Source organism: Pseudopodoces humilis, chromosome 8 (assembly GCF_049639895.1).
Source record: "Pseudopodoces humilis isolate 2021_Gansu_Grassland_sample_001 chromosome 8, ASM4963989v1, whole genome shotgun sequence".
In the NCBI taxonomy this organism is placed as follows: Eukaryota; Metazoa; Chordata; class Aves; order Passeriformes; family Paridae; genus Pseudopodoces; species Pseudopodoces humilis.
The window spans coordinates 11,683,199-11,707,770 of NC_142207.1; the positions used below are offsets into that span (position 1 = coordinate 11,683,199).

The 24,572-nt window shown below is 43.3% G+C and overlaps 1 protein-coding gene across 2 annotated transcripts in view; it reads right to left on the bottom strand.

Moving 5' to 3' along the window:
• The window catches only part of GLI2 (GLI family zinc finger 2), a 204,798-nt gene that overhangs the window by 120,864 nt on the left and 59,362 nt on the right, over nt 1-24,572 (bottom strand). For both annotated transcript variants that reach the window (XM_088059036.1, XM_005519663.3), the window contains one exon: nt 19,618-19,780. In XM_088059036.1, coding sequence (XP_087915162.1) covers nt 19,618-19,750 — 133 coding nt within the window. In that variant the 5' untranslated portion in view covers nt 19,751-19,780. The remainder of the gene's footprint in view (nt 1-19,617; nt 19,781-24,572) is intronic.

The following is a 24,572-nucleotide window of genomic DNA, read 5'->3' on the forward strand; positions in this document are numbered from 1 at the left end:
CACAAAGCCGAGATCAAGATGAATCTGTTTCCCACATTGTTTCCTCCCAACAGGGTTGGATTTCAGCTTTGCCTGGATTAGAGTAAAGCCACCGGAATTCCCCACCTGGACACTAAGGTTGGAGGCCTTGATTTCAAAGACAAGTGGTATGCAGTAATTCCAACCTGGCCCCACGGGACTACAACTTTCATTTCTAATCAGTGGATTGTCTTCGTGCAAAACATTTTTTTAAGAGGAGGAGGAGGGGGAAGATTTCATTACATCTTCCCCTTTATAATTTTCTTTCAGAGCCAACATATTTTTAGCCTAAATACTAATGAATTAAAAGTAGTATCATTAGTTCACCTTTTCCAGAGAAAAGGATAACAGGGCTGAGATTTTTAAATCCCATACTATTCTTCTGTGTCACCCTGAATTTGCTCATGTGTTACTTTTTCACTTAATCGGCTTGGGCTCAGTGGCTGTGCCAAGCTGTGCTTTAGTCTCACAGCATGTTTGTAACAGCAGTGACCAGGACCTGAACCATCTGCACCTTTATCCTACAAGTGCATTTACCCAAAGAAGCAGCCCTACTTCAGCTCAGGAGTTGGAGAGGAAGAAGGTCAGAGATTTTCAAAAGTCTCCTATGCTAAAGGGAAGAATGGGACCCCTTCTCTTGCAAAGCCAAAAATGTTGTGGCATGGTTAAATCTCTGCACAGTGCCTCCTTGTGCTCTTCCCCTCGAGATAATGGGTCCAGGCTGAACCAGCCACCCCACATCCAATTTGCAAAGCACTGTGGATGTCTTCAGCTCCCTTGCAGTGTGTTGGGTCCTGGTACCTTTCCTCTATACCCTGCTCCACCCTCCTGAAGTCCTGAGCACAGACAGATGCTTTGGCAAAAAACCAAAACCAAAACCAACAAATAAACACATCCCCCAAAAAAAAACAAATAAAACAAAACAGAACAAAACAAAAACAAAAAAAACCAAACTCTACAACTGCACCAAAAGGCTGCTTTTGCCACCAGACACAGAGACCCATCAAGACACCTTCATATGAGTGAGTATGTCCCACTGGAGGCAAGGTCATGGTCAGGCAAGGTCATGGTCTGGAAAAGTCCAACTGTTTGTCTTGGCAAACTCCAGCACATCTCAACGTTCTATCCATTGAGCTCTAGCTTCCATTAGCTCCCCAAGAAGGTTTACCCTGGCAAATATTTCCCTGTTCCAGGCAATCAGGTAAAACTCATTTCAATAGACTTTATAGGAAGAGCTTTGATTTTGACCCCTACAAAGACCTACTTCTGTAAGAGAACAAGAAACTAAGGAAACAACAGCTTTGCATCACCCATGTGGCTGGGTGGAATTTTCAAACATTACTGACTTGAATCTGGAGGATGGACATGGTTAGATCAATCATCTCAGATGAGCCAGGATAAAATCTTTTAATTTTCTTCTGCTGAAGGCCAGGTGTCTCCAGCTCTCCCACAGGCAGAGGCAGCAGGGCTCGGGAAGGCTCCTGGATTTACCACTTCCACAGCTGCCCCTGGTTTGCTTTGAATCAAGTTATTCGTTAGCAATCCACTCCTGGGATTTGACAATTACAACAGGCATTTAAGCCATCACCCAGTTCCATTTGCTTCAACCATCCCTCAAGTGCAGCACCTGAGAATGCTGATGAAGGACATGCCGCAGTCCACTCATCAGCTGCCCCAGCCACAGCTTTTATTTATCTCAGCCATTGGGAAGTACAGAGAGAGAAAAACTATAAAAATATCGCCAATTCCCCCACATCTTGTCTCTATTTGTGATGTTCCAGTGTAAGGTTGTGCTTTTGCAGGTCAAGAAGCAATTCCTGAAGTTAAAGTGAGAAAGCATCCATTTCCCTCCTTTGGCTACAATATAGCAGTCCTGTTTCTTTTCATGAAGGCAATGAGACTTTAAACAACATTCAGGACTGGATATTGTTACATAACAGTGGAATACTGAAATTTGGACAAAATCTCACATTCACATGGAAAAGAAGAACCACATCTCTAGACTTAGAACAATAACCGGAAACAAAAGCCACCAACCACTCATTCAAACAAGTCTGGTGTTTGCCTTTTTAGACTCAACCCTCTATGCCACACAATAGACTAGCAAACCAAAGTGCTAAATATATGATTAAAAAAATTAAAAAAATCTTTACAGACTCCACATCATGATGTCGGAAGGTTTTGTAGGAACACATTTTTATCTGATAGCATGTGTTTTCAATACAGACATATTTGGGTCTGCATGTCACTATTTTGGTGCTAACATTTACAAGCTTATTTGCTGAAGGCAATTTTTGAAGACATTTTGTCAGTGGCCAAGTCCAGCTTCCATTGAAGTTGAGTGGAACACTCCCACTGACCTCAATAGGAAACAGCTCAGACAGTCGGGGCAGGATTCAGAGCTGATATAACTCACTGAACTGCCACAAGTTGAGAACAGATCTCTGAGAGCAAAATGGGTATGCCCAGGAGGAAAACACCACCATGAGAAATGACAGGAGAATAGCCATTAATAAATGCATTAGGACATGGTACCATGGAATTTCTTCCCTGGCTGTGCCAGTATAACAGATAAGCAGCCCATGCCACAGTTCACCACCAGCTGCTGCCAACGGGATCCTTTGTGGGGCTCTGCACTACTGCTTCTGCTCACTGAACCTGAATTTGTAGGGGTGGGCAACTAAAACAAAAAAACTGCACAAGGTAGCATGTTTTCAGTAGTCCAGAGTGATCTTGCTGAAATAACAAGATCAATTCAGATTTCTGAAGTCAGCCACAGACAAAAGCACCAAAAGAATCCCTCATTTACTGTCTTCCTCAGATAATTATTTTTCTCTAGTTCATCACAACTAGGAAAACTTTGTTTAATAGCTTCTAATACTGCTATCATGATTGTAAATGTACTTCCTTCATTTGAGTGGAGAAAGAGCTTGAAAGAATTCCTTGCAGACAGCTTTTTTTTCCTCTTTTTCTTGTTATAAAGTCTACACTTGCTGCAAGGGCACAAGGGATGGAAAAAGTATTTAATTAGTATTTCCAGAAATATCCTCGCCTAACCCATAATGAGGTCATGCCAGATCATAATCCTCCTCACATACAAGAGACAAAGTGATTTCCTTTTCATATAACATCCTTTTTTGGGTGCAGCATCGATAGCTTTTCTGTGGTTTCAAAGGAAAAATAAAATTGAGTCAGTCTGAGGGGGGGAAGTCCAGAAACACCTAATACATCTTCCTGTGAGATGAATTCAGCAGGCCATACCTCAGTAAAGACACGGGTGGGATCTAATACAACCAGGAAGCTTTCTTTTAAAGAAAGTAGAAGGAAAAACACCCAGACCAAAACCACAGCTCCAGTCGCCATGTGCCCAACTGAACTCCTTTGAACTGTTTGCTTGAATAGTATTTCTCTTAAATCAGGGAAGGCTGTTTTTGGGCTACCTGTGTCTATTTGCCATCCTTCTCACCTGCCAGAACCAAACCTGAGTCTTGGCTGAACCCTTGAAAACATGGAGCACTCTGGACACCACCGGGCTGGTGGCCCAGGGAGGGGCTACATGAGCACTGGTGCTGCCAGGGCTTGGTCTGCACCAAAGAGATGCTGGCAGCAGGTGCAAGGACCAACTGAGACCGGCCTTCGCACTGGAAGCCATCCCTCCTGCCTCAGTGCTTCCAGTGACCAGAGCACTGCTGTGTTTTGAACACTCTGAAAGAAAAACCCATCCCTCAAGTGATCCTTCCTGGACAGGGAAGGATACACTGGGATGAGTCAATGAGCCAAATAGCTTGTACATGGCAAAAATACTAACTTGGAGGAAAGCTTTCAACCTCACCTTGATGAAGACATCAAGAGCTTGAAACCCCACCAGCTCCCTTAGTGGCTCATCCCAGTAATTATTCAACTCCACTGTAACACACAGGCAGGGAGCAGAGCTCAGGTAGATGCCCAGGTTTAGCTTGCAGCTGGCGATGGCTCATCAGCTCTTCCCCACTGGAATAAGGGGCCAGAGAGCACAAAGCATTTTCCCTCCTTCACTATTCCATAATAAAAATAAATCAGAGAAAGTACATTATCTGCTGTATTTGCCCTCTTCTGCAAACGCACCATGTGTTATTTCACTACAGAAATCACTGGACAAAGCTGATTTACTGGCCAGCCTCAGGAAGACAGTGATTCTCCAACCCTCTCTCCCATCCCCCAAAGTTTATTGTTGAGTTCTTGGAACATCAAGTACAGAGTGTGAAATAATTTAATGGTGGGGGGATTTTCATCCTCCTTCTCTATCCCAATATGACTAAATTTATTGATTTTGGATTGCTGTAAATTATAATGTAATTATCCTGCTGCACAAGCAGCTTCCCATTCCAGAAATTAAAAAGCAATTCAGGTAAATGATCTTTAGTTATCATGGTGCATCCCTGCAGAACTCATTAAGCTGGGGGATTAGATGGCACACCAAAATTCTTACAGGGCAGGTGACATTGAAAACTATCACGCCTGGCAATACAGAACTTCCTTGGGATGATAACAGGCAAAACTACTGGTGTGGCACTTTTTTTCCTTTCCTGACAACTTTGAGATGCTATCAACTTATGCATCTCGCAGGAACTCTAATGCTCACTTACTGACCCCTTCTAAAAAAATAAACAACCTTCCTTTGAGATGAGAATGCCATTAAGTGGAATTTAAGAAATGGACAACATCGCAAGGCCATCTGTAGAATGTTGTCATCTGATCCCACTGGATCTCAGGTGGAAAAGCAGCTCATGTGAGTCAGAGTCAGCAACTGCTTTTTGAGGTGGAAGACTGCCAACTGCCACAAAAGAGAGCTCACACCAGATTTCCAGACAGCTAAGGTGAATTTTCCAGCTTTCCCAAAAGAAAGCTCCATCTGATGGGATTGCTAAAAGATCTGATTTACTGTAGTCACAGCAAATATGTGCACTTTGCCAGCACAAATATTCTCAATCCCATTGTCTTGCCCAAAGGTTATGTTTTGCCTCCCTAAATCTGCCTGCACTTCAGGCATTTTCCACTTGCTGTTCTGTACTGCAGTGATGGCAAAGCAGCCATCATCAGGCTTCACACTGAAGGAGGCTACAGTCGTTGGCAGATGAAAGGATACGTGTGCACATAGTTTGCACATCATTAAGTTTGCAAAACACTTTGAGGATGAAATGTGCTACATAAATATAACAGGTTATTAAATTTCTTGGTGCCTGCAGTGGTCTTCGATGGATTGTGCCTAAACCTGCTACTGCTTTTAGCTTCCTGGAGCTTTTTTTTTAACCCCCTTGCCCCAGAAAATTTTTCCCTCCAGCCAAGGAGTCTTTCACACCTTCTGGTGGCCCCATGGAGCTGCTGTGCAGACATGGGGAGTGCCGCTGGCTTTTGGCTGCATGTGTACAATCTCTGTTCATTTCCTCTGAAAGCGGTGGCTGCCAGACTTGAAAGACCCCTCTTGCTCCCTCTGCTCTTCCCCAATACAGCCCTTAATTAATACTAAAGGCTGCTACCACTTTTGAGTAGGACAGTGCAGATCCTCAGGATATTAGTCAAACACCACAGAGATTTATGAACTCAACAGCATGACCAGGATACTCAGAAAAGAAGCAAAACCCTTCAATTTAAAATTCTCCTACACCATCAGAAATTTCAACTTCATCTACAAGTTCTTCATACCGTGAAAGTTCACTATTATTTCACTTCTAGTAAGGACTGTGTCCTAATATGGACATTTATGCAGCATTCAGCTAAATTCTGAAGATATACGATGTACCCTGGTAGCCCTTTTTCCCATTAAAAGCAATCTATTAACTCAGTCTCATGAAAGCCCAAGTCATATCTGGTCTCTGTTTCTAGCAGAGATGGCTTAGCAACCTCTCTCCCCTCATCTCAACAGCACACAGTGCCACAATTACACAAGGCATTGTGGCGGGAGCACAGGACATCAGTGAAAATCTCTGTTCTTTTTTGGGATGCAAGCATACTTTTCAAATTTCCTAAAAGGAGAGATTATTTGGTTTTGGCCCAGCATCTGAAACCACTCACGGGCCACACACAAGTTACCGAGTAAGCAGACAACATCCTTTTCTTAAACCCTTATGGACACAAACAGATTTTGAGAACATGTAGCTCAACCACCTCAGCAAATTGTTTCCCCAGTGTGTTGGTGTTGGGAGCCCAGTGCCTGCCCTCCCTCCTCCTCCTTCTCCTCACTCCCCATTCACTGTTTACAGCAAGAAGGACGTATTAGTGCTGGACTGAACCTGCTCCAGTTCTTTTATATAGATTTAGACCGTATAATTTGATCATGACCGCAGGCAGTTTTATTGCCCTGATTTATATGTAGCCTTGCAGGGGTTTGGGGTTTTTTTCCCTTTATTTGGTAAGAAAGCGAAACTCGTAGCAGTTCCTTCCCTGCTGCAGCCTGAAGACAAGCTGAGGGATCTCCACAGGGCTGCTGCTCTCCCTCTGCCCTTGCTGTGGTCTCAGAGGGGAATACACACACTGCAGGAGCTGGCTAAAGCTTCTCCTTGAGCACAAATCCTCCCTGTGGCCCTCACTGCCTCGCACCACTTGGCTTGTCCTGCCCAAGAGAATGGTCCGAGTGGCATCCAGGGTAATCAATGTTACCACTGCCTCTATCCATGAGTGTGATACCCTGACAGAAACTCCAGTGTCATTCCCTCTCTTGCCTGCTAACCCTCCTCCCACGGAAGTCAGTAAAAGGCCTGTTTGACCAAGCCATCACTTTTACAATCCAAACAGCAGGGGATAAAAATCCAGGCAACTCTGCCATGGAGCTAAGGGAGATGTGGCTGTTGGGCCAGGCATGTTGATACCAACCATCTGCATTCCCAGGGCACACTAAATCTGGGATCTGTATTAGTATTCTCCAGCAGGCATCTGGCAGATATTAAATACCAGCCTCCCCGGAGAACTTGTTACCTCCTCATGCTTGACTGGGTGAATATAAGTGAGCGCCGTGCTTGTATCTGCTACCTGAAGAGGCTAGATGAAGCCTATCTGAAACATGCCAAGACTCTGTATCTGTCATTACCATACCAATTTCCTGAATGAAAATCCTGCCTGTCTTTCATTTAATCTGTCTTCTCTCTCATTACGTGACCAGAACATGCTGTACTAACTACAAAGACAGGTCAGTATGTGACTCAAAACCTAATTTCTGTTACTTACCTAAATGATTACTACCTGGATGAGCATGATGTTTTGGAATAACAAAGCCCACCAATCGTTCTGCCCTGTCACTGGCATTTGAAGAACTAATTTTGCAGTGGGCCATGGGCTTAGAGAAAAGGTTCATCAGAAATCCAGCCATCTCACTTTGGTAAACTCATCTTCACAACAACATGTACTTTTTTCCCCTCTTATCTACCTTTTGTCCTCTTCTGCACCTAGCCAGTTTCTTCTTACACTTCTGAGTGTGTAGTTTTTCCTAAATTTTCCCTTTGCTACCACGTTTCCTCTTGAGGGTCCCACAAAATGCTGTCTTTTGGCTCAAACCCTGCTGTTACATTCTTGCTTCTTGCACCTCTGTACAGCAGCTGGTCGAAGACTTTCAGATCCCTCTGCACAACTCAGCCCTCCTCCCACACAACTTGTCCAGGCTACTTCTGCTTCTCTGTATATCATTTTATCTGAGTACAGCCTTCTGACTTTAGTCCACCATGATTTTCATAAAGGACTCAGCTTCTCTCTATTACTCTGAGATCACTGGCACCTTGTGTCCTACCCCATCAAGAAGTAATTTTGCAAAACTTTGAAGCAGAAATCACATCCTCCCTAGTTATGGGGTTCACACTGATCAAATATTCCTTGCATTCTCTTTTGCCTCACTCAGCATAGTAATTCCCTGGAAAAAGAATTTCAAAACTACCTAGAGAACTACTACCAGAAAACTCACAGGGGACATGAGCCACCATCCACTTCATGTGCACCCAGAGGCAGATTGGGAATGCTGGGTACAGCTGCACCCTTTTTAAGTGTCTAGAGAGACATCATCCCTTCTTTGTGGTATCCATAACCATGGCTTTCGAGGGTCAGTTCCTTCCTTCCTCTCTTCTCGTGCCTTATTCAGCTGACGTTGCCTTCAAATCCCCACTGGTTTGGGCCATCAGCCCCGCATCTCACAAAACACAAGGTTAAGTGAAGCAGATACAGCAGGACATTTCTATTCTGCCCTCAGAACTTAACTATGGGATGGTTTTGAGGTTGGAAAAGAATAGTTTTTCATTATGGTCACAGAAAGGAAGAATAAACTAAAACCATTGCAGATACAGGCACTGAGGAAAGGCCCTTTGGGCTGATACTTAGAGAAGCTCATTTCTATCCTCACCCAAGTGCTACAGAGGTTAAAGACCTGCTACAACCTGCCATAAAAGGCAAACCCCACATTAATAGGAAATGTGTTCCCCTCCCCCATTCCAAATGTATTTTTTATGAGTAAACATTTCTGTATTAAGACTTATTGTCTTCAAAGATCCCTTTTATGTCCCAAAGGTAACCATTTAAGTGTTCTTATAACAGCCGTTACTTATCTTTACAATGGGCAATGCATGTGAACTCAGTGTCTGAAACTTTAATTTTGCTATATATTTTTTAGTAACTACATATAAATCCAGCCTGTTTCAAGTGTCAGTGACCAAAAGATAGCCTCGGATCTTATTTCACCTGCAAAGACATTGTTCTGAGTGGAATTAAAAGCAGCAAAAAAATTTGCAGAACTCTCAACCCTTTTAACTTGCTTGCAGAAGTGATGCAGAATGCACAGAGCTCATAAAAAGAGATGCAAATGTTTTTCACACTTTCAGTCATCTCATATCTATTTTAAGAGTCGCTGCTCCAGCAGTTGAAATACAGGACCCTGCAGTAAAGATGTTTTAAGGACGTCTTTGTAACAGCACAGGAAAGTTCCTCTGGAGTTTTCAAAGGGAAAAACTCGCACCAAGCAATAGTACTGCCAGCTCCTCTGCAGTTGATTATAGTATTAGAGCATGCATGTGCACAGCAGACTAATGGGAAGGTAAGCTGAAACTAAGTTTCTCTCCGAAGCTGTTATCCCTTGACAATGATTTTATCCTTCCATCACCTGTCATGCAAGAGTCTAATTACAAAGCACTTTGCTAAGACCACTGTCTATTGCTAGACTGGGTGAATATACATGCCTATTGGGTGTCTATTGCTTGGGTCAGGGTAAACATTGAAGCTCTCCACGGTTTCTATCAATTCATCCAGGTGTGTCTGAAACCCAACCAGGTACCTGGAGCTCACCCATAGACTATCTGTGTAGGAAACTGTTTTGAACAAAGAAAAATCATTTTCTCTTGTTTCAATACAGAATATTTACATTGTTATTAACAGCCTGATGTTCTCCAGCTGAGTTCCAAGTAAGGACAGCTGAAAACTTTCTCACTTCAGAGCAAGCATGGCCCTTTGGAATACACTCTATACCCCCAAATGGTCTTTCCACTACAGATATTGAAAACACCTTCACTCTAAGAACTTAAGCTTATCTTCCCCAACCCTGCAAAACTGTTTTATTGTTCCCTTTGGACAACAGCAGGGTGACACCTAAGACATATGGACAAGGTCACCCTTGTAAGGCAGCACCCAGGGGCAGCAGCACCCTCTTGCAGGCGGTGGGGAGTGGGAAATGGTAACCTCCCCACAGTCTGACCCGTTAAGTGTTTCCGTGTGACCGATGCTATAAACATGTTAACCAGATGCTGATGGATGGGCCTGGAGGCCCAAAGAACAACCCCAGTTCATTATATAAATGAGGGAGTGAAGGGAAGTCAAGCAGCTTTCCCAAAATCATGAAGGAAGTTTGGGACTTCATCAGGAACTGAAACTAATTTTCTCCAGACTCAGTTCTGTGCTCTCACTGTAGGGAGCCACCAAAAAAATTGGGTATCTTCACACAAGCAGCCTCTGGGAGTCGGATCAGCTTCCCACAACACATAATAATTCCTCTCGTTAAAATGGGACGTGCAAACCAATGCCTAAAGTCCTCACCTTTGTGTTTCTCTGGTTTTACTTTATAGTGTGGCTGTAAATGCCTCTGAAAGAACATCACCAGCTGTACCTGCAAACTGACGTGAACAGATTCGGCTTAACCTCAAGCCTCACTTGCAAAAAGGCACTTGCACACATTAACACAGGACAGGGATATTCACTCCAGCCAGGACGTAGGAAATTCCCCCCATCACAGCTGGTCCATCCCACAAAGAGTAGCCACAAACCAAGGTGAGCCTCTGGTAGAAAAACTGAGTGAGAAAGATAAATTCATTACCTCACAAACAGAACAAAAAATTTATTTTGTAAAAATCTGAATAATACCCAACATTTTGGCTCCAGGGTCAGTGGTGCTGAGCCCCTATCAATCTCTCTTGGCTCAGAGCATCTTGTTAAGTGCATAAAATCTCTGCTTTCTTTAAACAATTAAACTATTGTTGAAGCAGCACACACAGGGCCAGGGGCTTAGAATAAGATACCTTCTCTATTGGATAGTTTTCAGGAATGTCAGACACTGATCTTTTACATCAATACAACTGAAGCCATCAAAACATCTACTTTAACTGTTTACTTAAGGATGCATCTGCCGCAAGCTGTGATTTTTTTCTGAAAATCTGTCAGTCAGGAGCTGATCACTGTAAGAGAAGAGAACAGAATAGAACAGCTTTCTGGCTAAAAAGGCACCATTCAGTCCCTGCAAATGTCACTGTATTTTAAAAATCAGATACTGGTGGCAGTAAATATAAATATTTTGCTTGCAATACTCCTGTTCTTATTTATGATTTACTTACAATTGGAAGCATTTTCCAAGGCATGGTCTTAAAAAGATCTGAGATTCCAGGAGAAGGAAAGAGGTATTAAAGAAAAAGAGGAGGGAAATCCCCACTGAGCTCTCTAACAAACTACAGAAAAGGCAGAATTGATTTCAGTCAAGTTTGTGATCATGTGGGATCACATTCAGTTTTTTTAATTTATTTTCATTTTGGACCCAGACTATGTGCCCAAAGTTTTGTTCAGTTCTTTCCAGCAAGGTTTGCCTGATTTCAACCCAGTGCCACTATGGGAGTCACAGAACACCCAGTTTAGGTCATTTTCCAACACATTTAAAGCCACGAGTTTAACATAATCCTGGAGAAGTTTGCAGGAAAATACTATATCCCCTTCATTCCTTCAAGAGCTAAATTTACAATCTTGGCTGAAGTTTTATTCTCTGTCAATATCATTAAGATCAGAGAACTCATCCTGTCAAGCATAGTCCCCACACAGAATTCATAGGATATCAATTTATTTCAGAATTTAAGGTTTCTGCAATTTTTGTCTCACTTGGTTCTGGAAAAACTGTAGCCCCTAATTATGAGACACTGTGCTAGGTACTGAACAAAGGCACTGCTGAATTAGTTTAAATTCAATCCTAACTTATTTGTGCTACTGAGCATTTTCATACCCTTATGCAACCAAAAGGAATGAAGCTGACTGCTGCATCGTGATGTTCTCAGAGGCTCTGGATGATGCATAGACAACTTGTGTTCAGCTCTCCTGAAGGGAAAGAAACAACGCCTCCGTTTGGCAGATGGGCATGAGAATTTGAGTCATCTGACCATGATTACATGGCATATCATTGAGAGAGGAAGGGCTTGCTAGTGCATATGGTGAACCAAGGAACCTGGGCTAAGACCTTTGTACTATCATCGATGTCCCATATACACCACATATCAACTTCTGAAATCCCAGAGATAATCACTCCTTGACATCCCTCTGAAACAGCTCAACCCATTTCAGCCACTTTGGCCCTGGAAAAAATCTCCTGTGCTCCCTGTCTGCAGAATGGGAGCAATGGCATCTCCCCGTCTTTCCAGGATGTTCATACGCTGACAGAAGCTGAAGTGTTGAGACAGTGTGGGGGCTGCACAAAGCAAAAAATCCCCCCACAAGCCCTGGGCTCCCCAGAAGCCACCAGACAGCACAATTAATCTTCTCTAATTATAAAAAATAATAAAATAGTGCAATGGAACTGTCTGTGTCCTCTTAGGCCTCTGCATCTCACTGATCACCACATGAAACCATGAAAACAGACAACCTGATTTCATGGGGGGCAGTTTAACAAGGTGAAGAACAATGCCAAGTCCTCTTTTCACTGTGAGGTCTATGGATGCCTTCTCAAGGCCATGCAGAAATTCTTTAGGAGGTGCTGGAAATACAAGTCCTGTTTCTTGGTGATGGTATTGGATGCACAGCATTTCTAGGAACATTTTTCTTTGCCACTTGTCTGACCTCGGGAGCAGTCCCACTGCTCTGTGCAGGCAGCCATGGAATGCTCTGCCAAACCCTATCAATTATTTAGCATCCAAAGCTAGACTTAATCTGTGTGATAAAAGGATGGATTTTATCTAAGGCTTGTTCCCTTTAAAGTGATTTACACAACTGGCCTCTCTAGTTGCTTCCCTTAACATAATTATTTACTTCTGCATTAATAGCCTTCCTCCATTTGGGTTATTTTTAAGAGCTTTTTGTAGCCTTGAGAATTCACTATGTTTTTTCCCCTTGTATTTTAGTGGGGATTTTAAATTTCCCATCTCTCTGAATGGGCTGTTAAAACACTACTTTTGCCAGTGCTGGTGTAAACCGAGAGCAGCTATGGGAAGCAGCTCCCCTGGCTGTGTTGACATCTGGGTGTTGAGTTTGCCTCTAACTTGAGAAGCCATGGGGTGAGATTTCAGTTCAGAGCTGGAAGTCAGGGCTCCCAGACTGCTCATCAGGCTATGGACTGATGAACATGAATGAAAGGCTTTAAAGTATTAACCTAGTCCCACCTTGGTTCCTTGCTTTAACCCCACTCTGCAATTTTGGCAAAGTTGGGAAGACTGGGATTTTTCCACCTAACATTAAATCAGGCATGAAGCCCTCAAGGGAATAAAGCAGACATCTGTACAACGTGATTCACTTCACCCTAATGCACAAGCATCCCAAACTAGACACCTAACACTTAGGCAACCAACTTTAGACAAATTAACTCCCATCCTTTGTCGTCCCATGATTATGGCAGGCTCAAATGCCACGGTTAATGGGTGGTGTTGGGAGAACTGATTTATAAAATCTGTGCAAACTCACAGATGTTCATGCAAAAAGCTCCCAGAGATACTAAAAATTCAGTCTATGGCAAAGTGCTGGCAGAGGAGAAGATCCGGGAGATAATCCATTATAACCTTTGGAATTTCTTACTTGTCTACAATTGACCAATCCACAATAGGTAAGTTCAGCATCAATTAAAAAGGTTATATTTAGGTACCCTCTGAAGGGCACTTTAATGAAGTCTAAGCTGTGTCCCCATAAAAGAAGACTCATCAGTATTTGCCAGAATAAACTTCTGGAGCTTACAAGATAATAGGAATGTGGAAGTGATTATTATTACAATTATTATTAATGATAATATAATACACTCAACAAAATACAAAGGTCTTTCAGGTGGTACTTAACAGTTGGGATCACCAATGCCACAACCAGCCCGTGAAGAATAGCTTTTTCTATTTTAAAGTCATAAAAGCTTTTCAATTTGGTGTACAAAACTGCAGTGCGGTTAGTGATGAGATAACATTACTCTGTCTTCAAAAGGACCTTTGCATCTGTAATGAGCTGAAATTATAGAAACTTTTTCTGTAACAGTGTGGAGGAGCTGTATACAATTAGGGAATGCTAGCTGATGTTATGAATTATAGAATCATTTAAGTTGGAAAAGACCCTTAAGATCATCAAGTCCAACCAAACAGCTGTTGCATCATCTAAGAGCTACACAATTTGAACCAAAAAGTCTGTAAACATCAATGGTTACCCACTCTGAGGTAGCACCTTTGCCCACAGGATTGGCTGCCACACAAAGTCAGTAGACAGGCTTGGGCAAGGAGTTTCCCCCATGAGAAAAAAAAAAAAAAAGCCAACCAAGAAGTCAAACTCCAATCACTCATTTAAGCAAAGCAAAGGAATACCTAGACTGACTCTTTTAAAGAAGCTAGGGAGACAGCATTGCAAGCTGTGGATAGAAGAGAAAGGGAAGGAAGAAGAAAAGATGTGCTTTTGTAGCAGTTTGTGGCGATCTCAATTACCAAAATTCTGCCACTGTAACTGAAGAACTAAACTGGCTGCTCCCAGAGTGCTCTCTGCCAGGCCCACACACCAGATACTGCTCATGAAACATAAAAATGGTGTAACATGGCTTTAACTTCATCCATTTCTACATTAATCCTTCTAAACTATCCCAATGAGCAGGTGTGAGGTGACCAGCATGAGACAAAGCTGGCCAACTTGTCACTGTCCTTGATATCCTGTGACTCAGGAACAGTCTCAGCGCTGCACCAGCCTGAGCATCTGAGACATGCAGCTGCCCAAAGGGACATGAGTGGGTACACAACAGACTGTAGGCAATCTGTCCATTCAGAAGGGCTACAGTAGCAAAGAAATACACTTTAGGACCCAACAGAATTAGCTTAATGAAAGGCTGACAGAAACAGTCAGAGAAGAAATACAGTTCTTGGTTGCTGCTGCTCTTGTGGCAGCCCTGCACTGAAGCCCTACCCAAGGTGGGGGCCACTGAACTCTGTCCAGTAGATGCATGAGAATGGACAGTGGCTGTCAGGAGAATTGCTCAGTCTGAATTACAGAATTCCCCCATCATTCAGTTTTAACCACTTGCCCCCTTTCCCCCTGGAGCCAATCCCAGCTTTTCTGCTGAACCCATCTCTCAGCATTTTAAGCTGTACACAGCAAGGCAGTGCAGGGCAGAGAAGCTAAGAATGTGCTTGTACTGGTTATGTTCCTTTTCCTGGAAAATGTGAACTGAATGAAAAACATTCTTTAAGAAGATTCCTGCCCCTCCAGGGTGGACAGAGGAGATGACTTCACTGGGGCTGTTCTCATTCTAATTTGTCTGAGTCTTAGGCCACACAAACGATATATTTTTTCAGCGCACTGAGGTCTGCTGGGATGCTGGCATTTCCTCCTCCTCATTTACATGGTCTTCCCATAATCTAGCACTAAGACAAGCTGAACTGCACAAGGACTCCTTGCCAATGCTACTTGGGGCTTGCTTACGGAAGACCTCTGGAGAGCGATGGGAGGTGCTCTCTGCCCTTCTCCTCTGCCTATGAAAGGGCTGAGTGTGCTGCTTCTGCAGAACTGAGCATTCCTGCCAGCCCATAAATCAAGTAGCCAAACTCCATCCCAATCTCTGATCCACTGCAGAAAAGCCCCACACTCTGCCTTTACAGCACACACAGGGCAAAGAGCTGTATTTCATCAACTGAAGCCTTAATATCAGAGGAGAGCTGTTACCTCCTGGAAAAAAAAAAAAAAAACACAGCCGGAGTCTTACTAGTTCTGCAGCTTGGCTTCCCCTTGTTTACACCAAATGACTTGTTGAACTTCATTATATACAAAGTATTTCCATAGATCAGAGGCAGGGAGACCTGTGCAGCTAACATAAAATAAATTACCACCCCGTGATAAATGGTTCTATTAGCAATCCAGATTGTTAAACTCAGATACAACAGGATGAAGGGAGCACTGCCCCATTCATTCTCCCTGCGGCAGATACTGAGTTGTAAATAGGTTATTTTGTGTGTAAATAACACATTAAAACTCAGCATTAGCCGTGTCTTTTGATAGAGAGGAAATTGTTCCAAATAAATAATTTCGGACAGGAATGTAAAATAAGCCAGATTTAATAGTGCATGCCTGCTGTAGCTGTGTTAAACATGACTAAAATGATAAACCCCAGAATATACTAATAGTAAACTATGCTCTGACATCAAAGTAATGAGGCTGTATTTTTACCCAGCTTTAGAAATGCTAAAATTAGTCTTGACAGAGCCCGACATCAGAAAAATGTCTCAAACATAAACACCATCAATTTGGGAACTTGGAGTTTGTGTCATGCAGAGGGTGGGGTGAGAGAGAAAGGTGCATTCTGGGCCTTGTTAAAGTTGGGCAGTTAGCATTTAGGAGAATCTGTATTTAATTTTTATTACGAGATGAGAAACCTATCTTCCTAAATATCTCTGCCTTTGAAAGAATGGCTCATTTAAATTTCCCCTACAGCCATATGCCTGGGCTCCCTCATGCCTGTAGGTATGGAGCACGTGTCAGTGCCAGGGTGGAGGACACAACCCAGCCTCACCTGTGGTGCTCTGCACCAAACCCTCCTACCCTACACGGCAATAAGGACTTAGCAGGTTTTCTGAACTCGAATTGTTACAAGTTGCCCTTCCAGAAGTAGGGACAATAAACCCAAGAGCCTCTTCTGCAGATCTAACTTGTCCATAGTTTCTACATACTGTCATTATAAACAGTTTCCATCTCAGTCACACATATAGATATGCCCCTACTGCAAGAGAAAAGAGGAGATTTGACTCCTTGGTCAACATGATTTATGGAAAAATAGAAAATTAGGAGAGACTTCCCTGGTGTGATATCTGTGAGGCCAATTTCTGAACATCTGATCAATGAGTTACTATAAAAAACTGTCAGAGATGATGTTTAAAATGGCAGCTTCAGAAGACTAAAAATATGGGATGCAAATTTCTAGTACAAAAGGACTCTACTGCCAGCATCAACAATATTGATCTTTTTTCCTACACCCATAACTTAATTTGTTAGAGGCTGGAGATATTTGGGACAAATACCCAAAGCAAGAGAACTAGAAATGCAAACTGAACATATTATTTTATAATGATACAGTCTAAATAATAATATAATTAAATAGTTATTCTTCAATTATTTAACTAATATTCGGTTTATTCCTTCAATTAATTAGAAATAAAACCTTATGAATCTATTAATTCCTACAAGTGAAAAAGAAAACCTTATGATCTGAGAAACATGCAAAACATGCTATGATGGCACTCCTTCTGTGTGACTCAGTAGAATAAAGGAGAAGAAATGCATTGCGAATTTCATTTGGCTCTGGAGAGAAGCTTGGTGATTTGCAGCACTGGCTGAGCCTCACTGCCACTTTCTCATATGCTAGTACAAAGAGTAAAACTTTTGCAATATATGAAATCAAGAGTTTGTCTTGGATGAGAATAAAGACTTGCTCGTATGGCCCCAAAGCAGGGTGGGGGAGCTCAGAGGCCCACCCTTTAAAGTTGATCCCCCCCTCAAGCTGAACTTCCTAATTAATCTCCGAGCCTCGTTTGCTTTCTAATGTAAAAATATGAGCATAAATACTCATAGCTGTGGCCTGTTGTGAGTAATTACTCTAGTTTAGGGAATCAAACATGTTATACTAGCATGAACACCATGTAAGTAGAGTCTCATTTCTACCCAGCCTTTTTGTTATCACCTGCTAAATCACACCCTGCAGTTAACTCATGTTAGAAGAAAACTTTGTATTAATTTTTCTACTTCCAAGCACACGCAGAAGCATGCTGCTCTCTTTCAGGAGCCTGTATTATGTCTAGCTGAAGTTCAAAGGAAAGCCCTTCAAACCACAAGAGCACATGCATCACCTGCAGAGTCCTGGGGCCAGCGTCCCACCACACACTGCTCCACTGCTGCCCAGTTTGGGTCATTTATGAGCACTTCTCTTCACAGCATGACATAGATTTCACTCTTTACATCTCATTACACAATGCTTTCATCACAATTCTCCTGACATCTTCAAACAATCCTCAATTTACTTCTCCCCTTCCTCCTAATAAAAGGAGAAATATTGAGCCCATAAATCACTTTTTTCCAAAGGTGAGAGCACACTGCTAACAGAACATATTATCCTGGACACTTAAAAACCAATTAGGTTTCCAGGGATGCCAAATGGGCTGATGGACACTCCACCTTGGGGCATCCTCATTTGGATCTCTGGAAAGGTTGTGACTGCTTCCTCAGTGGAGGCACTCCCAAGAAAAGTGCCAAGTGGGGAGAAGGTGTTTATTTGTAACAGCACATCTATGGGTTGTGAATTTTAGCATATGCTTGGACCATGTTGGGGAAAATCAACCCTTCAGGTCTACCAGTCACTGAGATGATACCTCAAGTGGGCTGCCTCAGTAGTTCCTATAGCCTTTGCTTCTTCAGGGTTCTGCTGGGGGATGCCAAACTTCTGCACCTTGCTATTCCCCTATTTTCACTCCCTGGCAAGCCTTCCTTTCTGCCACTTTGTGCAGTGCTCACAAGGAAAGTGGCTCAGACCCATCCAGGACCACAAAAGTGTGTTTCATTCCAAACAATTTTGTAAAAGATTTCTGGTTACTTTCAAAAAGAAGTTTATGAAACACATTAAGTTATACACCAGATTATAATCTAGCCACTCCTACTTTATTCTGTGCATCTGAATCTTCACAGGTCAGTTGGAAAAAGAAACCTGAGTAGCAAAGTTTATGAAAAAGGAAAGATAAAGGAGATTTAAGCCTTTTTGGTTGGAAACTGTCTTCAAAACTCAGGCAACAAAAAATTCAAACTCTCCAGCCAATCTAGGTAAGAAAGAGAGGAGCTCACAGAAGAGCTGTTCAGTTTTCCTGGGGTGATGAAAAATCACCCTGCAGTGAAGGAAGGGGAGGGGACAGGTTCATTTTGAGGTAGACTCTGGCCAGCAATAACATGTATTTCAAAAAGGAAAAAAAAAAAGCTACCTGCAAAGTTTCCACGGCTGGGGTGTGTGTCTTGTCACATCTGAATTGGTGCAGCCTCTTCTAAGTTTGTCTCCTTATACCCTGTCCAGAGAGGACACCCAGTCCCCAGCGAGGCAGCTATGGTGGCTCCCCAGCGGGCACAGCCTTGCCCACAGCTGTGTCAGCATGATGGGCCCTGGCACTGCTCTGGAGATCCACCAGCACACATGTGCTAGAGATGGGGTTTGCCTGCCGCAGTGAGCAGGAGGAGGCAGGAGCAACATCCCTGCATGTTCACCTGCACACCAGAGTTACACCCACCCATGGCTCCATGCCTGCAGGTGTCCACAAGAGCTTCCCAGATGACTTCAACAGCAGCAAGACCAAAATCTTGCTTAGCACACTGACTTGAACAGGAACGGCACAAGTAGAGGGGTTTCTCTATGAACATTCTTGCACTGGGTCTGGATATTCCCAAATTCCTCTCTAACCATGAAATCCCAGCAGCAATGACTGAAGACCATGCAGTCTGTTTAGCTCATTAGCAGAATCACAGCTGGCACACAACACCCCTTCCTGACCAGGATAATGAGGTGCTCCCCATCTCCAGCCAGCCTCACCAGCCATTCTTTAACTCCACCATGGAGAAGTGGAGGGCACAGGGCTGCCAACGCTACTCAGCACCAGTCAGCTGGTGGCAAGCATTGACGAGATGCCCGAAGTACCCCACGGCCACCCCTCACCACCCATCCCCTCCCTCACCCCAGCACAGTTCTCTGGTGACCAATCACACTACAGTGACATTTAGATGCCACACAGTGACACAGCTTCCAGTTCCTCTCACAGCTAAGAACCCCAATAAACTCAGTGTGTTCACAGGAAGACAGATGCCACCATACTTATTAAATTCTTACATCCTAATAAAAAACACCCCTGCTGCTTTCAAATTGTGGAAAACGTAAAGTACCTCCTTGTGCCACTGCTGCTCCTGCTGCTGCTAAAGGAGTGGGTTTCTTCCCCGTCTCTGTAAAGCCATTCCCCTCCAGAACAGCACCTTTCCCTTCTTTTTTCCCAGCAGCTGTTGAAGCAGAAGTTTCCATCTTAGACAGGCATCTTCCAGCTCAGGAACCCTACAGGACATAAAACAAAACCACATTCAGGTCACCACTCACAAAACAGGCAAAATCAGCTTCATGAAGCAGAAGATGGTTTGGCAGAGTTCAAAAACAAATGGCAAGCTGCAAAAAATTCCTGGGTTCCTAACTCCAGCAGTGCAGCCAGTCTCAGCAGTCATAGGCACAAAGGCTACAACCATGTAAAGGACTGTGTGTTCTCACAGACCTACAAAGATCAGGACCAAAAAACAATGCCCAGCTAAGCTTGGGATACACAGTAAAGTTTATAGGTCCAAAAGGCTTCCCAGGGTTATAGGACAGGTGAGATGCAAATATTTAGCACACATAAAACAGATCTGCCCATCCTATATGTGACCTAGACCATCCTAAGAAAAAACTCAGCTAAAAATTTCCAATAAAATACAGATAAATATATACTTAAAGTGTTGGGTTTTTTTTTTCCTTCCCACAGTGGGTACTTATGCTGTTTGCTGGTTTGGAACCAGTGTCATGATCAGAACTTTTCAGCAATGCTTACAGGTAAGCCACAGAATGTCTGCCACATCCCATCAAGTTCTCACTGGTGAGGTCTAACAAACACTGACCCCTCTCTCTCCCAAAAAAGTTCTTCTATCCTGACCAATTGCATCTGAAAATCAGCTACAGCTTTACCCTCATTACAAATGATGAATTAAATGCCATGAAATATCCACAAAACAAGAAGATACCAAAGTACAAATAACCTGGGGTTTTAAACTTAGGTTGATAAAACATAGAAGCTCCTGAACTTTTTGTCAGCTTGATGTCTTCTGCGTGATTCAGACTTAAATGGTCCCCCAAAAGCAAAAATATGGGTATCCCAAATTTAGTGTCAAAATGGTGCTTCTCTTAAATAAAGAGGCATACTTCGTTTCTGAATGCAAATATTTTTGTTCCCCTCATTTTAACTAGTTTGATTTCACATGTTTCCACCTGACTCCTGCTTGTACATAACCAGCACAGTTACCTGGCACTACCAGCCTCAGGCTGATCTTGGGAAAACCCACTGCTAATTCTTCTTTCCTTTCTAATTTTAATGCAGATCTGCAATTTCTCACATGCAAATTTTAAAATGCAAATTTTTCAGCTCCTGAAATACTCTGGAGCACACTGGCTGTTTACCTTACTGGAATTAATCGTAGCAGGGGAATATCTGGGAAACCAGAAAACTTTTTGTGTGTGTGCAGGTAGTTTTATCACCATTGTGCCAATTCAAAACTTCCCTCCCTTTGCTCTGGAGGACTGACTGACTCCTGGGCACATTGGACTAAAAGGTAAATTCTCCTAAAACCTTTAAAGCACAAAGATCTCAGGTCCCTGTGAGGGATCTGGTGCACGCTGGTTGTGTAGGACTGTCACTGCCACCTGGGCTCTGGGAGAGCCGAGTTCCACCACCAGCCGTGTGCTGCAGCCTGAGCAGCTCATCCCAGGAGCCTTCAGGCATGGCTCACATTAATGGGACAACAAAGTGATGGATCTGTGGGCACACTCTGCAGCTGTAAATAGCAAAGCTCACACTGGAAATGACAGGACCCACAATTACAGGCTTTACTGATGACACAAGGCTCCAGTGAATACTGAGGTGGCCCCTCAAGGTCCTGCCCCAGCATGTGCTGGGCTTGATGGCAAACATGGGGTGGGTTCCTGGGGGCCAGGACTTTACTGTTGTTTAATCCAGGAATCAGGTTGGGTTACAGACCACGTATGAAATAAATACACCCGAACTGCAGGAGTATTTGACCTAGGTCTGACAGCCTGGGCTTCTGTTCATTAAGCAAATAAACTTCAGAGGCTCTCTTACTAACCCCCCACCTGTTTCTTCTTAGTCCCTCCTTTCAAGGCTTTGCACTTTTGTTTGAAACCAGACGCTGGCCCTTGCACCCCAACCCCCCTTCTCTGGGTACCCTGACCCTGGGGGCAGCTCTGGGGCTGAGGGAGCATCCTCGGGCACTGCAGAGCTCAGCAGCCAGTGAGGGGAAGGCAGGAACGGGTAACAGGACTTGTTCTGTGAAATATGCAGGTTAGAGCCATGGTTTTTTTCCCAGAGATGCCTGAAGCAAAATCTCTACATCCCTGCCACAGACACCTCAGTAGGGACCCAGTTTTTCAGATGTGTCATTTATCCAACTGGAATGTGACAGGAGATCATGCCTGTATTTGAAAATCGGGTCTTTCCAGCTGTAATGCTCTCTTTTCAGATGAATTATGAATTAAAAAATTATTCAAGTGTTTGTAATAAGTGGTTGTATTAAACAGGTAAATCCTCAAATACCAGATTAGAAAAAAAAATAATAATGCAACTACTCTAATCTCACAGGATTTAGAGTAATAAGTCTATAATTATTTTTGCTTCGTAAAGGTGCCTGGGGCAGAGCAGGATGACTATGAGGTTCTGAGCTTTTCCCCAAGTCAGCAGCAACCAAAAATCATTTTCCTTTCACAGCACCCCACAGGCAGAGCTGATCATCCCATCCCAGGAAGACACAAGCATCCTTCCTGCCAGATCCTGCACCACTCAGCACCTCTGCCCACAGACCAGGACAGAGAACAGTGAGAAAAGGAGCACCAACACTGATTTCATATCCCACCTTCAGAGGTTTCACAGACAGTGGCCAAGAGGTGGTGACCAGCAGCCTTCCAAGTGGTGCAATGTGTGACCAGGACACAGCACTGGAACTCTGGAGATTTAGGTCCCCATCACGGACCTGCTACAGTCTCCTCAGTGTCCCTGGGCAAAAAGCTTAACTTCTGTCTTGCAGCCGGTTTCCACAGCTATAAAATAGGAAGTAGTACTTTGCCCTATTTGCAAAGTGCTTTGAGATCCTTTGAGGCACAAGGCTATGGAAGTGTTTTTATTACCAGTATAAGAAGATATATTGGTGGAGGCAGTCAATCCACACTATCCAAGAGCACAACATTCATTTTTTAAGCAATGCATACTTTGCTTTCTGTTCGATGCTAAACTTTTTCCGCTGCTCTGTGCCACACAGAATTTATAAATTCAATGACAGATTAATCTTAGCAGCGAGCCATTTGGCATGAAAAAGGGTTTCACAGGGAGCCTGCTTTTTCCTGTAAAGAGCATGCATTTAGGAGTGACTATACAGAGAAAGACCCTATGCACTTATTCAAGCACAACTCTCTGCCCTCCGTCATTACTCAGAATTAGAAAACCAGAATGGATTACTCAGACTTTTCCTAAGGTTTGTAGCTTTCTCTGCAGGAGGAGGGCTGGGTAATTGATTTTGACACTAATACCAGCACTATTCATATGCCCTGTAATATAATTCTGCAGTGACACTAAAAAGGCAGCCATCTGAGATCTGAACAAGGAAAGTGCTATATGATTTGCCCTAGACAACCCTAGCTATTTTAACAGCTGTGTTGTATATTAAAAGGGAGAAATCCCAACAGAATTAAAAACAACAAAGTCACATTTTCCTTTGAGGAAAAACAAGAAGCCGTAAACTTTCCTAATAAAATGATCCCTCCTGCTAAGTGCTTGAGGAATGGTCTAAAGTGCTGTCCGAAAATGCCTGTCTCTTTTGGAGAGCATCAGCCTGAGTAGGACTGCTGACAAACTTAGGAATTAACAGATACTCATCAGTCATACCCTCTGCACACCCTTTTTTTAAAAAAAGTAATTATTTCCTTCTCGAGGATTGTTCTTTCATCAGGAAACCCCCTTCTCCTCCCCTAGACAGAGCAGAAAACTTTTTTTTCCTTCTCTGTGAAAAAATTAATGACCAATTTTGTCTATTTCTGCTCAAAGATTAAGCAGCACCATGGGAGTGATCCTCTCTGGCAGAGGGCAGGCACTGCCAGTAACACTGTGACACAGATCCAATCCTGAATGCCACCTTCAAGCTTGGTAGCCCCACAGTAGGGGCAGAAAGGGATTTCCAAAGCATGATTCCAGAAGCCATCTCACTTTTTGAATATTTTGGGCTTTCTCAGACCAGTGTGTACTCTCTGTTCATTCTGAGTTATCTCCACCTGACATCCCCATACACAGCCCTAGCAGTGCTAGTGAGGTGTCATCACCTCCAGGGGACACACTGCGCTGTGCTGGCTGCTGACACCAGCACCACAGCCAGTATGCAGCTCCAGGGCTGCTGGCTCCTGGCAACAATGATGGGAGCTGGGATAACCAAGGGCAGCCTTTGCACAGCTCTTGCCAGGTTTGTGCTCAGACACCCACAGGGAGACACATCACCCCTATGTAGGTACAATCCCAGGTTTGATAGCTTTTCCTGGAGTGCTGCTTTAGTTAAGATAAACAAGGACATATTCTCTCCATCTCTTCTTATGCAGTGGACTATGTCAAACAGCTAAAGCCATCTGAATACATGATCTACTTATGAAATTCAGCGTGAGCCAACTGCTCTGAACATTGGCTTAATACAGTGGCTGCTGTGATCCTTTTCAGTCTCCCAGGGTTTGAGCCAAATTATGTTCTCAATTACACGGAAGTAGCAGCAGTTAACCCGGTGAAGTCATAGGCTCTGTACCACAGCAAAACTTGACCCCTCTTATTTTCTTTTATATGAGCAACAGCTTCAAATTACTAAAGAACGTTTTTTCTGTCTAAATGCCACTACTAAATCTTGGACTATCCAAACATGCTGTCTGCTGCTGAAGGACCTACAACTGTTTACAGAATATCAATCTCAGGTAAAAGCAGCATAAATATTAATTCAGAACTAATCACTTTTGAGGTCCTCTTGACACAAGGTTTCCCATCTCGACATTTCTTAGGAATGGGTCT